The sequence below is a fragment of the Macrobrachium rosenbergii genome, chromosome 19 (genome assembly GCF_040412425.1).
Source record: "Macrobrachium rosenbergii isolate ZJJX-2024 chromosome 19, ASM4041242v1, whole genome shotgun sequence".
NCBI classification, from domain to species: Eukaryota; Metazoa; Arthropoda; class Malacostraca; order Decapoda; family Palaemonidae; genus Macrobrachium; species Macrobrachium rosenbergii.
The window spans coordinates 36,745,016-36,762,584 of record NC_089759.1 but is presented as its reverse complement, the minus strand read 5'-3'; the positions used below and the strand labels follow the sequence as shown (position 1 = coordinate 36,762,584).

Sequence of the window (17,569 nt, the reverse complement as noted above, 5' to 3'; positions counted from 1 at the left end):
CTCTCTCTTTTCTGGTGGGTAGGTCGTGTTAGTCAACCGTGAAAACATATGACATTGCTCATCAGCTGATTGTGAATGCCAGTGGAGCATGTATGTTAAGTGATTTCTTTCCTTAGGGTACATGCTTTTAAGATCAGGCCAATTTAATTTGAGGGGGGAGGGGTATTTTTGGTTTAGACAGAAATAAGTAGGTGAAAGACTGCAAAATGTCAGGTGGGGAATTGGTAGATATGACGTCGTTTCATAATATTACGATCTGTAAGATTGTTTGTTGGTTCGGTAAATGGTAGTTTGAGACAGCCTGTGGAGATTTTTATTGAAAGTGTTGACAGTCACTTACGTGCCAAAAAAATCACAGTTGATACAGATGCATTTAATGAAGCTAAGGGGTTTCTGGCTTTGGATGTTGAAGATTTTGGGAAACACTATCAGGGTTTTGTATTCAAGATATTTCTATAGGTATTTAACCTTTAAACGAGTCTTCTAAACTGCCATGTCCGTTCTGTTCATGAATATAAGTAATTCAGTGTTATTAACTGCATATGAAAAGGCATACTCTGAACCTAGTATAATGCTCATGGCCACAGTTTATGCATGCTGGTTTGCTTTTTTTTTTTCTTTTAGTAGAACCACCACAAACCGCACTACTTCCAAGCCATGGCAGCACAGTACTGCACATTTGGAACACTGCCCTGTAATGTTCATGGACTAAAGAGCATACTTTCCTTTTTGTGCCAAAATATGGATGTCTAGGCTAAGATGAGATTGCTATTTCTAACATTATGCATAACATACCTCACACCCTTGTTTCATTACAAACTGAAAAGTAAAATTAAACAATTATAAAAAAGATACTTTTATTTACTGTCTCCATCAATATCGAAAACAGCCATGAAACTCTGGAAGACAAAAAATATTGCAATTTTGGATAAGTATATGAATGCCCTTCTAGAGAGTCTTCAATGTCAACATGAAATCAAGTTGTACAAAAATTCTTAGTTCACTATAATTACACAGAACAAGAGATTCATCACAGTTTTACATCTGTCAAAATTCATAAAAATTTCTAAAATGAACGTCTAGCCATAACCAGAAACTTCTGATTACAGTTACGAAAAACAGATCAAAACTTAGGGATCTAAGCTAACTAATTATCCATTTATATAAACGCAATTCATTATAGCACTCTACCATATGGCCAAGGAAGAATTTCAAAGAATGGGAAATGCAATCTATGAAAATGGTAAGCACAAAAACGAGTCTTAAAAGTATGAAATAGTGCATGAAAGGGATGTGAAATTAATATCACCAAGGTAAAGAAGCTGATAATAATAATAAATGGAAGTCAATGTTTGTGCTATACAGTACAACATGTATTAATATTCCAGCCATTAACAAATAATAATAAATCTATTTACTGAAAAAAAAAATTCCATACCAAAACACTAGAAACCATGCTCCTTCAACCACATTTCAGTAATAAAATAGTGCACTAACTCGGAGAAATGTTTGGCAATACAACATCAATGAGTACAAGCTAAATGTTTATGTTGCATGTTAAACACCAGTTTCCTTGTCAATAGCGGTTACAAAGTTAAAAAGTTTATGATTATCCAGTGTTTGGCATAAGAATATATGTATTGTAATACCTTAATAACTGGTAAATAGTTGTGGATTTACACAATAGCAAAAGTTAGGAGTGCTACAGTCACTGTACTTTTAGAAATGCTACCCACTTTAAAACTAGTATAATACTAATCTCTGGATAGAGGAGCTAACAGACGAAAATTTAAATCTTAATCATTGTTATTTTTAGCTGGTTGTTCCATCATTTCTGCTTTTGAAAGACATGTCCTTTATTTCAGGGAAATATGGCCATCAACTGGGCACCTATCGGCAAATCCTGACCACAATACTGAAGCTGGCATAAGAAATTTTTGTTCGTTGGACTTTATGCATTACTTCTTGCTGGTGCCTGTGCTTGGTGATTACTAAATGCAGCATACGAACAGTAGCGAGGGTGGGAGCATTAAATTTGAAATTGTTAAATACATTTGCAAATTTCCTTTATACTGATATCTGAATTTTATAACAAGCTGTTTATGAATTTGCCTTACCAAATAAACAAAAATTTTATTTTTATATGCATTTGTTTTAATGACTTTAATAACAGCAGTGAGTGGGACAGCAAGAGATATTTGGTATCATTATTGCAAAATGTAAACTGAGGGAAGAAAAACTAAAAGGTTTACTTGCAACATAAAAAAAAATATGCATGCTGACACAATTTCTTTATGTTCATGGTAATGATGCTATAATACTAAAGTTGGAAATGAAGGAACATCTAGTACTACTGTAAAAGAAGGCATTTGGCGACAGCCTACATCCACTGAACTGAAAATTATATGCTAAAGATCTAAAAATATTTGTGAAGAACTTCATTAGTTGCACGAGAGTTGAATGAATTGTTAAAAACATATTTTGCTTCTTACAATAGCACGACACAAGACCGCCTTTTTGAGTCACAGTTTTATAGTATGATACATGACAATCTTTGGAGTATTGTTGTCCAAATACAGAATATGCCTTGACTAACTATTTGTCTGTAGTGAGGAGAATGGCCACTTTCAAAACTGAAGAATTAAAATGAACTTTGAAGCATCATGGTAAAAAGAATCTGATTAATCTCACACTGATGAACATTAAATTCTACATGGGTGGCCATTTTCAGTAAAAACAAACTCGGCAAAATATAAATATAGTTTACTTTGTTAATTCTAACATTAAATGTGACACTTCCATTAAGTAATCCTATATTTGATGCACCTGGCTACAGATAGCAAATGAAGAAATTTTGCAAGGTCTTTTGATATGTGCACATGTATAAAATAAAGGAACCCTTTATATCATGCTACAGGCCCTTTAAAGGCTTCATCTTGAACTGCATGTACATAGAACTTGTTATATTTCTTTATAAAGTCCTTCTAACAAAAGTCTCCAGTAAGATATTAACTCTGTCAAATGTTGCAAAAGTAATTTCAAAACTAGTAACTTCCCTTTATCTGAAGCAGCCCACATAACACACTTAGAAAAGTAAGCCACATCATAAGATAAGAAAATGCCATCTTCATGTACAAGAACAACAAAGACCATACGATATTTTGCATATGCAAGCAAATAAAACCAGCAAATATTTTGGAAGGTAGTACTTTTGCCTTTTCTAAATTTGACATCTATTAAATAAAACAAAAGTTACATTAAGACGTCGCATTATAGCATAAGCAAAATTATACCGCAGTTTATGAGCGCTGCAAAACTGTACAGTACTCCCTTCAGAAATTCTAACAGTACAGTATCTGAATAGTTTCAAGTGAATGAGAAAATCATTCTTTGTAAAAAAAAAAAAATTGCAGAAAATTAAAATATGGCTGGAAAAAATAATGTTGATACTATACAACTACCAATTATACAGTATTACATGCCTTTGTATAAAGATAAAGACATTTAAAAGAATAATAAAATATATCTGCAGGAACTAGCAAACGTTTTTACACTACTTACAAATAGTACAAGTCCAAAAGATCCACCTAATAAGGTAAAAGTAGTGTGATAGGGCATGACTCTGAAACACTAATTATGTACAAATTGTAGTTACATAAAAATATATCTCTAGTGTACTTTATTAAGTAACTATGGTTTTATATAATACATTTACTTCACCCTAATCAGTGTTTCCTTTCAAAATTTGTTCAATAACCAATATTGAAATAAAAATTCTAGGAAATACCAGCGAGAGTGAAATGGAAGGTAAGGTAAAGATCAAGAACAGGAATCTTTGGTTGAATAGTAACAGGAACCTTTTAATACACTTTTCCCTCAGCAAAGTATTATATGCACATACATTACATTATACAAAAACTGTTTCAGAATGAAATAAAATTCATAAAGCATAGAATGAAGGTTAGCTTCTAAAATTACATTGGCATTAATGTGATGTCATCTAACCTAAACAAAGCACGCATTAGCTGCAGATATTTTTAGCTCTTATGTATCTGTAAAGGCCTAAACTGTACACAGTATTGAGAAAACTCACTGTTACTTATCTAAACAGGTATATTTCATTACATGAAGACGTCTTAACACCAATGAACTAAAATTCTATATATACTTCAAATAACATATAATATCCATATCACAATTTCTAAAAGGAGTCATATGGCATATTTTCAAAGGGTTGTAATTCAAATATTGTCATTTTAATGCTTACATAACACGAGTCTTTAGATATGAAGATAATGCCCAACCTAAAGTATACAATTACCTTTGAGCAACTGTTGATACTGAAATCAGAGACAAAATATCCTCAAAGAACAAAAATCATGATGGATTGGAGCACTAAAATATATCTCACCTCAACTTTTTCCTTTAATATCAACTTCAATTAACGTTTAATCTTGTAAATATTAAACTTAAGAAAGAAAAACTTTGTGGTTGGAAAGATGTGCAAAAGTTACAGTCTACAAAGATACATGAAAATTTCTTGAAAGCCTATTACTACTCACTGTTACATCATCAATCATGCACTGAATTACGTTATATACCATTCAACCTGTAAGCTTCAAACATGTCAATAATCTTACATCACTGAAACAAATGAAAGGCTTAAAAACACACTGGATATTTCAAAATTAAATGGGCAATTTGATACTTATCATAAAACATCTCTTGAGAAGAAATACCTGTGTAAACCACTACAGCTTGGCAGGACAAAGTACAAAAAAACTGCAAAGCCCAGAGCTGCTACTGAAGGATCAAGTTGGATGACTCACTGGAAAATTCCAAGTGATCAAGCACTGCAATTGCCTAACAAGCTAACCAGCACCTGGGCCAGGGAACCTTAATATCAAAATGTCCTTGAGTTGGAGACACTTATTTTCAAAATGTCATAGGGCCAGGAACACTAGATACCAAATCAGCTATCACACACAGCAATTTCACTGTTAAATTTCAACCAAACTCTCCCAGTTACATGTAAATTCTCTGAAATATGTTTCATTTGTTTCCTGTCTCAACAATTATGGTGGGTAGTCAAACAATACTGGGCAGAGGCAAATGCAAAAATACTATCTTTTACATCTAACTGATTTAAACACACCGGGAAATACTTCTAGGCCATTCCATACCTCAAGGTATATATGGGGCCACTAAATACCTAATTCCCTCAGGTAAATCACCACTTGCATATGAAACTATTAGAAAAATAAGTAATAATTTTAATTATCCAACTCTATTTACGTATTCACATGTAAAAATGTTTATCAATGTGGTTTCACACTACAGATAGCTTCAGCTTTTACACACCTACCAAATCAAGTGGGCCTCATCACATGTCAAATTTTGACGTCTTTGCATTCTTCACCAGTCACAAAATTCTCTCTATCTCTCTCTCTCTATTACTTGCATTCAGCATAAGTTGTCAATAACAATAACATCTGGCATAACAATCATGTAGACAAAATTTCTTTACCTTTGTGTTAAATTTTTTTCATTCTCTATTCCTCTCTGTCCTTGTCTTAAGGAGGAGTTTAACAAATAATATAATTGTAAGCTGTCTCCCTTCTCATTCCTCTTTACAATCTTCATTCTGTCATAAGTTTTTCTGTGTATTTTCTTCATTCAACATCACTTGTCATAAAACAACCACACACTAAAGTACTAAAAATTACTCACAAGCCAAGTAACAATGTAGACTGCTCCCTTACTCATGCCAAACTATGTTTCTTATACAGGAAGACTGAATGAAGAAAAACACAACATTCAAACCCTTCCTACGTTGTTGATATCAATAAAATTAGTTACAATATTGACTAAAGTGTCAATTCTTGGGGCAATTTATCTGCAGTCCCAAACTGGCGCCATTTTCTTCTGGTACTTCATTAGCAAGTATTCAGGCTTTGCAAGCACTTCTCTCTCAAGTAACCTAGCCTTTACATACGTACTCTCCCTGGCTTTCAAGAATAAAAAAAAAACATTTACAGATAAGGAAGCAGAAATATCAGCAACTTATTAACTTGCTTAGGTTCAAGACAACAGCTGGATCATCAATGAATAGGTTGCAAGCCAAAAGCTAGAATTAAACTGATAAAACAAGGAAAAACATACTAAAAAGAAAAACCTAACTCTACAGAATACCACATTTAGGACTCTATTACTAAAAATCTGTTTCAAAGCATTATTTGACTTAACATAGCACCAAAACAAAAAAAGATAGCTTGAATTCATTCATTAAAAAGTTATTGCTCAATTATGATAGCACATGACATCAAAGGTTCCAACAGAAAACAATACAACCTCAACATGTAAGGTGAAAAGAATAATATGATGATGTGCCTTTAAAATATTGCATAAAGGAACAATAAGCTTAACTATGGTAAAAATTACACTAATTTACTTCCAGAATGGATTACACAGATTTAAATATTTTATCTCAAAAATTCCAGGGTCATAAAGTTTAACTATTCTTGCTTACTGGGGGGGCTGTAAATAAGGAAACTACACATTTACATATTTACCTCGACAGCCGAAAACGATGCTGTAACTCACAGAATCAGGAAGCTGTATAATATTTACCTTCAATGATGCTACACCTCAGCAGTTCTTGTCAATCTTTAATGACTAACACTGACAATTAACTTGAAGCTTGTCACAGTCTTTAATAAGAGTTGGAGATTCTCAAGTTAAATATTTTGTAATGAAAGATTCTATAATTTCTGTACCAAAGTATACGAGTTGATTTTCAATATTCCATAAACATTTAATGAGACACACCAACATTGGACGGATATCTTTCATTTCTGACTTGTTCAAAGTCAAAAGTGTCCTCAATAAAGATCTACGATATAGAAGTTACAACAGACCTAAGTATTTTGGAAATATGTCCTTAACTTTTATGAAATATCAAATAACATTTTGCAGAGATTTCTTCGAGTTATCATTGCTATTTTGTGGGGTTTTAAGGTGATCAGAATCTTCTAAAATAACCAATTCAATTTTGCCATCTTTATTATTTTCCTGATTTCGATCATTGTTTTCATTAACTTGATCAGTGCTACCAGTTCTGTTATTTAAAGACTGTGATGCATTTTTGTCCTTGTCTGATGCAGATACTAACTCTGGATTATCATTATTCAAATTATCTACTGGTAAGTTACTTTGCACTTCTTTTGACTGGTTAACAATGTTTGATGAAGTAGAATTCCTATTAGAATTTGCATTGTTCTGTGGTAACAAGTTATTTGAAACAGGTGAAATATGACTCATTTCTGGGACTTTTGCTGGAGATGTTACCTTCTTCAAGCTGTTTTGTTGCTGATCTGCAATTTTTTTACTTGCTATATTTTCTGCTTGACTACCTGATTTGGTACTGGTAGTTTGCCGTGGTTCTGCACTTGGAGCTAGTGAAGCCTGGGTTGGTGGATTTTTTAATTTAGGTGGTATATTTCCTAAATGCCACTCTCTACGGAGACGAGCTAATATACTAGGAGCATCATCAGTGTCTAGTAAACTCTGGCTTCCAGGAACAGGTGCAGAGTTCCTGTTAACCTGGCCAGCACTGGAATTGGCACGTCGAACAAGAATTGCTGCATTCTGTCTGTTACTAGTACGGACACTGTTACATTTCCTGCATGCAACAGTTGGGTGGTGTGGATTACGACACATTGGTGGTCGTGGTAAGGGCATATCACTGGCAAGCTTAGGAGAAAGAGGTGGACTAGTAAGCATTGCAGCACCCTGCTCGGCAGGATGTGACAGGGCAGGTAATGACTGCATTCCAGAGGCTCCAGCTTGCTGAATTAACAGTTCATGACGACCATGATATGGAGGAGGATCACAGTTCAGGTGGTCAACTGGCTGTAAGGCAGAAGAAGCATCACGACAAATCTTGGAGTGAGACTGCTGGCCACAAAGTGAGAAATCTTTTCTCTGAGATGCTGGAGTTTGATTCATAGTTTCCATACAGTAAGATCGGAGAGATTCAGAGGGTTGGGTATGATAAGAACCATGAGTTGAGGAGGGAGGATCCAGCCCCCCCACTCCAAGACCCAAAAGAGGCAAATCAATATTGGGGTGTCTAGTAGAAGGGATGAGAGAGGAGTGTGGTTCTACACACGCCAGTAGTGACTTGGAAAGCGTGCCTTCTCCAGCTGCAAAGCCAGGATGAGCCAGTCCTGGAAAACACACCACACCCAGCTGCAATGAAACACCTGCATGTCACCAACAAAGCACTGACAGTCAGAGGAGAAAATGGCCATGAAGTGAACTGCAAAACATACAAATAAATTACAGATACCTGTACAATACTATTTACCTCACTGAACACTAACCCTATTTATATAAAACTGATTAATTTCCAAAGTTACTTCCTGACATTTTCTAAGCCTAATATTAACTATGAGTAATTACAAATCTGCAGACTAAGTCCCATCAAAGTCTAAATAAAGTTTAATTTCTACAATCTTCGCATCAATAACATACAGCCTAATCATTGAACTAATTTTCTCTAATTTTTTCAGTATATGCGTACACAACTTTCAACCTAACTTATCTGATTAACCTTCTATTCTGCTCATGACCACTGTGCCTTAAATAATAATTTTTTCTTAAAGGGATAAATACTTTCGTCTTTCAAGTATTTAAACCTGCCACATTAGAACTCAGCTTTTGAGTTGGAAGATATGCCAAATGAAAATAAACAGGTTGCAACAACAGTAATGTCAGGACAATGCGACATTTGAAGATACCAGAAGAGTCCTTAAGATTATAAAAAATGGAATGGGAAAGATTTACAACCACTTTCAGAGTACAATTTCTTTTTCAATATCTTGAGGATATCTGTTACAATGAGCGACTTATGGTATCTGTAGGTTAAAAACCAATTTGATCTCTTATGTACCTCATCACTTGTATAAAAAAATCAACTAAATCACATCCATTATTTTAAAAACATGAAACTGTCAATACTGTATTAGTTTTCACCTACTGGTTACAATATTGCAATGTGAAGACAATTCAGTGTGCAAATGTAGCATCATGGAGAAAACTCACTAACTACAAAACCCAAGCTAAACCTAATTACGGTATCATAAGATTATCGATAATTTATCTGGAAACAGTACCTAAAACTTTAAAAACACACAATATTCAAAATAATCTTATGGAGCTTTAAATAGTTTGAATTAAAATACAACAAACTATATTTACAGAATCAAAATCTAGCTTTACTAACTCTGTGGCTCCCTCAATACTCTAAAACTGCTAAAACTATAAGAACAAATCCACTCATGGCCAGAAAAGTATTTGAAACTCTACAGGAGATATTGAAGAATTAAACAAAAGCTCTGTTAAAAGTGATGAAAGCGAGGAAAAAATCAGTAACACTCCAAAACAGAAAACTGTTATCCATATAAAACAGTATAAGTAAAAATCTGAAATAAATTTTAAATGTAATTTGTATTTTTCCTAGGATACAAACCTAAGCTTTCATAAATGGAGTTAAGCACGCCTTGCACGAGGAACTCCATTTATGAAAACATCGGTTTGTATTCCCACAAGAACAAAAACTAAATACTGTATTGTAGTGTGATACATTATAAGTATGTGTATTAATAATCAAAGCTTCACCCTTCTAGGTTCTATAAAAAGTATATTAGCCTAAATACAGACTTTCAGTGGGTGATGGTCTAAACACACAAGTATTATATTTCAAGACCCAAATGTGGACTATGTCTAATTCTTTCAGTTTTGGACCGACATGACATTCTTGGCCATACATTCCTTTAGTTTACAACTTCAAAGATGAAAGTATTTCATCATATGATTCCATAGCAGGAATAGCCAGGTATCTATTCTGTAACTTATCTAGCCATAATTAACCACCATAGTCCAGTTGGGACTTGCAAAGATTATGATATTACCGAAGTAGGGACTTCACGTCAAATCAGCAGCAACAACCAGATGCCACCTTCACAGATTTCAAGACTGGTTCCCCTATGGTAACAATTAACCGGTCAAAGTGACCTGACCAAATTTAGTTTGTCGTCATAACCATACCTAAAAATTTTGTCTCTCCTATGAGAGGACTTCCACTACTTTCCTATATTTAGAGATCTAATAGTAAAAATTTAAAGCCTTTTTCTCCAACAATCTGCTGGGTACATTTATAAACTTACAAAAAATGACAAGTGAACACAAATAATTTAAGGAGGCTGACATAACCTACCTAGATTCTGAAGAGCCAACTGCGATTTCTAGTCATTTTCCCTCTCATACCGGTGGATCAATAAATTCCAGTATGGAAATAACTTGTATTTGCATTTTCTTTCTTTTTGTTGAATATGGTTGAGATTAACCCTTAAGGGACGGGCTAAATATATATCAAGCACAGCCACAGACTGGGCAAACTTTAAGATTGGCCAACTTAAGAAAAAGACACGTCAATGGAAAGAGGAAGATAAGCAATGCACTTGGTGTAAGAAAAAAAATTCTAAAAATTTTTCCCTATCTTCCATGGGAAATTGAAAGTGACTATTTACAACCCTGTGTGGGGCCTCTTTTACAAGACACTCATGAAAATATGTTAATTTAACCAAGTTATGCATGTTTTTTCTAATAATTTATTTTGTTTTATTTTGTAAAATTATAATTACAGCTTACACAATATCAGAACAGATAAGAACTAAAATCAGTAACAAATTCTGAGTTTACTTGTAAAATATTTACGAGATTTGCTGAGATGGGGAGATGCAGTACCTTTTTGTGAGGTATACATGTTTTTTTCTATTTCTTTGCAAAATTACAATTATAGCTGACATACTAGTGTAAAATATAAGAATTAAACCCAACAGCAATCCCTGGGTATATTTTATGAGCAAATAAATAAATAAGACATCCTGGAGCTGCAGAGAGGCAGCAGATTTCCCTCTGAAATCTCAAGGCATACTGATCGATTTCTCTCCCGTGCTGAGCTAAATAGTTGCCATAAGTCATTTATGGCCCACTGAAGTGCTATGAATATATTTCCCGGTAAATTCATCCAAACCGAATGGCGCATACTATTAATACTGTACTCATATGAGTTATTCCGTCCATCAGCCAAAACCTGTTATAGATACTCATATGAGGATTCCTGTCCATTAAGGGTTAATCTACAAAGACTTACATTTCAAGGGAATGCTTATCCTTAGAAACACTAAGCTCTTTAATGTGGGATACAGTTTTAAAAAATGTACTATGCTTAAAAAGAGGATTAAATAAGTAAAACTCATACTCAAAGTGCTCAAGGTTCATTAGTTCCAAGCCACACTTTATAAAAATAGCAACTCTTTTAACAAATATAACAAATTTTAAATGTAGTTTGTTTTTTTCCTAGGATACAAACCTACACTTTCATAAATGGGGTTACTCATGCTCTCTTGACTCAAAATCCTAATGCCTGGGCCTATGGCCTGACCTGACCTCATGAAGTCACCTTCTTCCACTGTGTGAATCAGCCTCTCCAGCCAGTCTAACATACTTGCCGGGAATACATCAACTATCAGAGGGGCAGTTGAGGTGGGTAAATACTACCCTTATGAAAAAGTAGGTTTGTATCCTTGGGAAAATACAAATTACATTTAAAATTTTTCATTTGTTCTGAAGGGAATACAAACCTACACTTTCATAAATTTCAACTTACTCTGAGGTGGGAGGACAATCATCCCCTACTAACCTGGATGGGCATGCCCTATGTAAGAGGAACCCATGAAAGGCACTAACTATGGCACTTAGAACACAGGCCTCCTGTACTCATAAGTACTTCTCGACATCTTACCTGGTGCTCTGGAGTCCCTGTGAAGGAGCTCATCCACCCCCAACATATGAGGAGGTGGGGTTCTACACCTTAGACAACCTGTTGGGGTGTGACTATGGGGCCCAGGGTGTACATGTCTCGGGACTTGGGGGCTAAGTCTCTCAGGTAGAAGAATGTGAACATGGTTTAGCAATTCCATAATCCTACCTTCATACCTGTAGGAGGGAGTGGTTCCTCCTGTATGCCACCGAAGGGCCAATGGCCCTGATGTCATGGGATTTAATCTTTCCTGGACCCACCAAGGTCATCAGTAGAACTTGGGACTGGTAGAATCTGTGTGGTACCTTTCCAGTTGACTGAACGGAGGGAGGGCATACATGTCCATGTTGTCCTCCAGATTTTGGAACGCATCCTGCATTGTTGCCCTCTGGTCTGGTATCAGGGAACAGTAAACTGGTAACTTCACATTGGAGGCTGTCGCGAAGAGATCGATCGTGAAGCCCTGCCACAGATCTAGAAGGTTGTTTACTATTCTTTGCTTCAGTTACCACTCCAACCCAATGATGTGATCCTTCTTGCTTAGTAGGTCAGCCAGTATGTTTCTGTTTCCCAGTATGTACCTGGCCATAGCCTCAGTTTTGTGGGGCTGCCCACTCATGCATCCCTACTGCCCACTCGCAGAGGGTAGGAGTGACCGTCCTGCCCTATTTGTGGACAACTACCGCCATGTTGTCACTCATCACAACAACCATGTGACCCTGGAAGTGGTGCTTGAAGTGTTGGGTCACCAACCGCGCTGCTCTCATCTCCAAGATGTTTGTGTTCTGCTCTCTCCCTCCTCGGGGCTTACATCCCCAAAGTGCACTCTCCATTGAGGTGTGCCCCCAACCTTTTCAAGAGTGTCAGGTTGGCTGGGTTCCTCCACCAATCTAGATCCTCCGTTACTTTCTCCATCACTGATATGGGTTGTGATGGGTCCTTCTCTGGTCAGTGCCAGACCTCCTTCATCTGCCACTGAAGGGACTGCAGATGTGCTCTGCCCATCAGAACAAGTTTCTTAAGGGAGACCAAGTAGCCCACTAGGATCTGCCACTTCTTGCCTGGTGGCACTGTCTGGGAGAGGAAGTCAAGGGAAATTTCCATCAGTCTTGTTATATCCTTTCCTTCGAAGGGAAGGCTCTTACCAACTCTGTATCAAATGCCCTTCCCAGGTACTGGATGCAGGTCTTTAGTTCCAACTCAGACTTGGGAAGATTCACCACGGCACCCAGTGTCCAGCAAATGTCCAAGAATATGTCCCTCTCACTTTCTCTACTTCCTCTCTCAATGAGGCACAGATGAGCCAATCACCCAATCTTCACATGGTATGTGACCAAGAGAAGACCAATTGTAACTCTTCTGAAGACACGGGATGCTGTTGCCAAGCCAAAGCAGAGAGCCCTGAACTGGTATGTCATGCCCTTGGTGATGAATTGGAAGTACTTCCTGGAGCTGGGCTGAATGGGGATGTGGAATAAGTGTCCTGCAGGTTCTAGACCATGTGTCCCCCTATCTTATGGACACCAAAACTGACTGGGGCATCTTCACTGAGAAGGGCATCTTTCCAGGAACTTGCTCAGGGGTGATAGCTGCTTTCTCTACCAGGAAGAGCTGAATACTGAAATTGGGGGAGTTGTCCGACACAACCTCCAATGCCCCCTTCTGCAGCATCCCTTCTACTCCCCTCTGAAGGGTCCTCTTCTTCAGCAAGTCTGGCCTGTAGGACAGAAATTGGACGGGTTGAAGAGCCAACAGAGCTCTTGTGGGTCCAAAGGGTAGCCTGTACCCAATGTAAACTGCCACCATTCACTCCTCTGCTCCGTATTGCTGCCACACCATCCACTCATTAGTAAGGCACCCCCTACTCATGACAGCTTGAGGTAGCAGTCTGCTTCTCACCTTGATCCTCCTCTTTTCCCTGGTTTGTTACTCCATCTATGGCCAGGCTGGGAAGACCAAAAGGTCTGAGGGGCCACATCTGCACTTCTGCTGGGACCACTGCTGAAGGCGTTTTGTCTATACCTGGGTCTTGGGGATGAACACCTTCCACTGGAACTTCTCTGCCTTCATAGTGGGATGACTCTATCAGAGCTCTGTCTTGGTTGGTGGGAAACTTGCGAGGAAAAGGCCTGAGAGAACAGGGTGTCCCTCAATTCCTCTTTCCTGACCTCTTATGGTCTGCTGCAGTCTTTCTGGGGGAAGTAGGCCAAGGAATCCTGAAGCGGGCTATACTGCATAAATAGCCAACTCAAGTAAAATGTTCCTCTGCATGACAGAGAGGAAAGCTTTCCAGCATCTGGGGATGAAGTCTTCCCAACTGAGTCCCACCTGATACATGATGTAGGAAAGTACCTTCCCCAACTGGCCTAAGTACATCCTAAGGGCAGCCCATCTATCTGGCAGGACTACGTTCTTAATCTCTGCCAACCACGCTGCCTGGCATCTCTCAAACCATGAGATGGTTCTTAGTGGTTCTGGCTAGTCTGAACTCTACGGTGGAGGCCTCTGCACCACTAAATTTCACTTGCCACTGCTTGAATCATTCGAGCAAAACACTATTCCCCAACCTGCAGATGGAGAGAGTTAGATGCAGGGGGTGCTGCAGGAGGGAGAGGTCTAGGGGAGACTGGAACCAAACTAGCCATTCTTCACACTGGGGCTGACACAGGATGCTCAACATCACTAAGAAAAAAAAAAAAGAAAAGTCCTCTTGCCCCCCCCAAAAACAAACTGCACTGCACAACAAGCACAAACTATGGCTACTGGAAGGAAAATAAGCACAATCAGCAAGGCAATAAAGGTACACAACAAACAAATCTCACACACCTGGTTCACACAAAGTAAAACTTGGCAACGAAAATGGGAGAGTTGAAGACAACCTGATGCACCCATGGCTGAGACCAGTGTTACTGGAATATAGAATTTAGACCATAGGCCAAGCGCTGGGAGCTATGAGGTCATTCAGCGCTGAAACAATTGTCAGAGAGGGTGGAAAGTCAGATGGAAGAGAGATATGAATGGGGGTACAGTAAAAGGCATGAAAGATGTTGCAACTAGGGTCTGAAAGGATGCTGCAAAGAACCAAAAGTAATGCCTACAGTGCACCACATGAGGTGCACTGACAGCATTACCCCTCTATGGGGGAGATCACAGTGGAAGATGGGGACTTCAAAAGGTCTGGTCAGGCCATAGGCTTAGGTGTTAGTATTTTGTTTCGAGCCAAGACAGCCGAAGCACACCTTGCACGAGTAACTCTGTTTATGAAAGCAGAGGTTTGTATTCATGTCAGAACAAATTACTCTAGTTTAACATCAACTACATACTACAGTATGATGCATTATTTTGCAATCACACATATCTTCAAAACCAGGCACCAAAGAACTAAAAGCAATTATTCATTTAAAACTATTTATCTCCGTACTTTCCTTGTGATTTCACCACAGTTTTTTGCTGACCTGACCATATTTCACATTAATTAGCTACATTTCTCTAACTAATAACAACGGACTAAGAAAAATTCTTTGAATAACATAGGTTTTGGGCACAAAATGTCACCAAACAATCACTTTTTGTTGCCAAACTATATACATGTGATGAGAGAGAGAGAGAGAGAGAGAGAGAGAGAGAGAGAGAGAGAGAGAGAGAGAGAGAGAGAAACCATAAACTATTTAAAATAAAAAATGTCAAAGATGGACTTACTTTTCCCAAGACTCCATCTTCTTTGTCTACCAGAAGATCATCATTCAAGTCAGGTAATGTAGCAGAGGAATGAGTCGCACCTCCAAAACTATCAGTTTGGAGAAATCGGTAATCTTTGCTCTGGCATAAATAACCACTGGTATGCCTTTCCTGACCTGTAATACCATGGAAAGCTAATATATATCATTTTCACCTAAAAAGAAATTATCTAAAATACAAATGCTCATTATAATAGAAATTGTTCAAACCATTATTACTTTCAAACCTTTAAAGGTCCCTTCAAAACCTGCCATTCACAATAAAAGCATATTTGAAATTATTACTTTAAATCAAATGAAAGGACTTTAGTCAACCACAAATGATAACCAAATTTATACATAAAGCTGTTTAACAACATTTTACACAAGAAGTCATACTACTGAGATAAACATCACATCTTGCAAACGGTAAAAGTGAAAATGCTTTAACATCATAATGGAACTTGTATATATAGACATGCCTTCAAGTATAAATTAGCATGCTTTCACATTCCTAAAGGACTACTTTTCTTAGGTCACAAAATATGAATGGGTATGAGGAACCAAAATCGACACTTTTTAAGAATACCACTTGGCCATGCCACCTTCCCCTAGCACCATAGATAATGCACGACATATCGCAACGCACTCTCAGACGACGTCAGTTGGTGCTTGGCTATGACACTGATAACATTGAAAGGTCATTCATTCAATACCTAAAGGAGGCTCTAGAACCTGCACAACTGTTATATCAACATACATTTGGAAGTTTCCTCTTCAAGACAACACAAATACTCTCTCTGTGTGTGTGTGTGTGTGTGTGTGTGTGTGTGTGTGTGTGTGTGTGTGTGTGTGTGTGTGTGTGTGTGTGTGTCAATGACTGCTGCAACTCGCTCATCCCAGGGAGGAGTGGTAGACCCCAGAGGGAAGCAACCCCCCATCCACAGACAGTAAAGAGCAAGAGACTGATTGCCGCCAAAAATGGAGGAGGTGGTGGTGTTGTGTAGTACTACTGATGGTGGTGTGATAAGAAAATAAAGCAGTTTACTGATTTTGGATTAATGAAGAGTTGCTCCGGTTCAAGGCCTCCTCCTCCTTCCAAATGACGACCAAATGATTCATAAAAAATTTCACTCCCTTAAGTAAGGACAACTGTTATCTCTCTCTCTCTCTCTCTCGTTCATAGTTAGCACAACCTACGTATCACAGTTTCTCTATATGTCTTTAACTGTACAGTATATAATTTTAAATTGATCTAATTTTACCTGTACCGTTTACAAACTGTAAATGCACCGTTCTAAAACATCGAGACATAGAGCATTTCAGAACAAAGAGAAAGAGACAGAATAAAGAAGTTTCTAAAAACGAGGTTGAGAAGACTTCTAAAAATAGATCGGTGGAATGGGGGGAAAGAGAAATAGTATACTAGTTTTCACTATCTCCTATATTCTTACGTTAACCATTTATTTATTTTTTAAGGGTAATGTATTAAACTAACTTTTAAATGAAATTACAGTAACTTTAATTTCATTTAAAAGTTAGTTTAATACTGAATTACCATCTTTTGATATGTAACGTAAGAATAACTTCTCTTTCTCTCTCTCTCTTTATTCTCTGTCTCCGTAATAATTGATAAATAATTTCATTCTCTTAAATAAGGGCATCTCTCTCTCTCTCTCTCTCTCTCTCTCTCTCTCTCTCTCTCTCTCTCTCTCTCTCAGCCGGTATTCCAGCTGCGCAGGATAATTTTCCCAACGTAAAGGCCGAAGGTTTTTATTCGTATGGGAACAAACAGATGCATAAATATGTTTATGGTCTTAGTTTTATGTTGTATGGCAATCAGCAATGTTTTATGTTAGGTTATACTATAATGTATGTACAGTATTTTAAGAAGCAATTCACTTTGCAAAAGAAATACCTCTGAAATGGAAAGATAAAGTAATCCGATATTTTAAATATAATGATA

General features: G+C 37.2%; 1 protein-coding gene across 12 annotated transcripts in view; it reads right to left on the bottom strand.

The window, feature by feature from the left end:
* Positions 1–843: 843 nt before the first annotated feature.
* Positions 844–17,569, bottom strand: part of LOC136848846 (angiomotin-like protein 1) — a 54,400-nt gene continuing 37,674 nt past the window's right edge. For 7 of the 12 annotated variants that reach the window (XM_067121635.1, XM_067121631.1, XM_067121636.1 and 4 more), the window contains 2 exons: positions 15,587–15,741; positions 5,560–8,250 (listed from right to left, as the gene is read on the bottom strand). In XM_067121635.1, coding sequence (XP_066977736.1) covers positions 6,958–8,250; positions 15,587–15,741 — 1,448 coding nt within the window. In that variant the 3' untranslated portion in view covers positions 5,560–6,957. Of the gene's footprint in view, positions 8,251–15,586; positions 15,742–17,569 lie in introns of all 12 variants that reach the window. The other 5 variants (XM_067121641.1, XM_067121638.1, XM_067121643.1 and 2 more) reach the window with 1 other exon arrangement.